Genomic DNA, 480 nt, shown 5'->3' with positions numbered 1-480 from the left:
TCCATCCATCCATCCATCCTAACCTTTTGATCTGCTCTAGCTGCCATCTCTTCCTCTGCCTTTCTGAGAAGAAACAAACAATCATAGATCAGTTTTCTCAGATGTTAACCTCTAACTTGAGCTGCTGGGCAACCGACTGTCAGCAGGAAGCAGGTTTTCTATGCTTCAACTTACTGTTTGGATATAATCTCAGTTTTGACCTTTAACTTTCTCTTAACTTTCTTCAACACACTAACCTGGTCCGGACATTTTTACTGCATTTAATCCCAAAGAGATTCAAAAACAGGACTCAGAATATAAAAATTATGGCTACGATATGGAAAAAGGTGCTTAGAAACCGACATGTTAAATTTTTTTTTAACGCCCCCCCCCTAAAAATAATTAAAAAAAAGACAGGGAAATCGTAAGTTCTTCCAGTTAAAGTGAAAGAAAAGCAGCGAGGGCCCAGGGGCCATGGCTGAGGGCCACACCCTAAACTTA

At 40.2% G+C, this 480-nt stretch overlaps 1 protein-coding gene across 1 annotated transcript in view; it reads right to left on the bottom strand.

The window, feature by feature from the left end:
• Positions 1–249, bottom strand: part of LOC107094403 — a 23,611-nt gene extending 23,362 nt beyond the window's left edge. Inside the window, exon 1 of the mRNA XM_015389976.1 lies at positions 237–249. Within this exon, the coding sequence (XP_015245462.1) occupies positions 237–249 (13 nt within the window). The remainder of the gene's footprint in view (positions 1–236) is intronic.
• Between the last annotated feature and the right edge of the window lie 231 nt (positions 250–480).

Source organism: Cyprinodon variegatus, unplaced genomic scaffold, assembly GCF_000732505.1.
Source record: "Cyprinodon variegatus isolate N-32 unplaced genomic scaffold, C_variegatus-1.0 Scaffold481, whole genome shotgun sequence".
In the NCBI taxonomy this organism is placed as follows: domain Eukaryota; kingdom Metazoa; phylum Chordata; class Actinopteri; order Cyprinodontiformes; family Cyprinodontidae; genus Cyprinodon; species Cyprinodon variegatus.
Note: the sequence above shows the minus strand (reverse complement) of the source record. Positions and strands in the feature narration are given on the sequence as shown.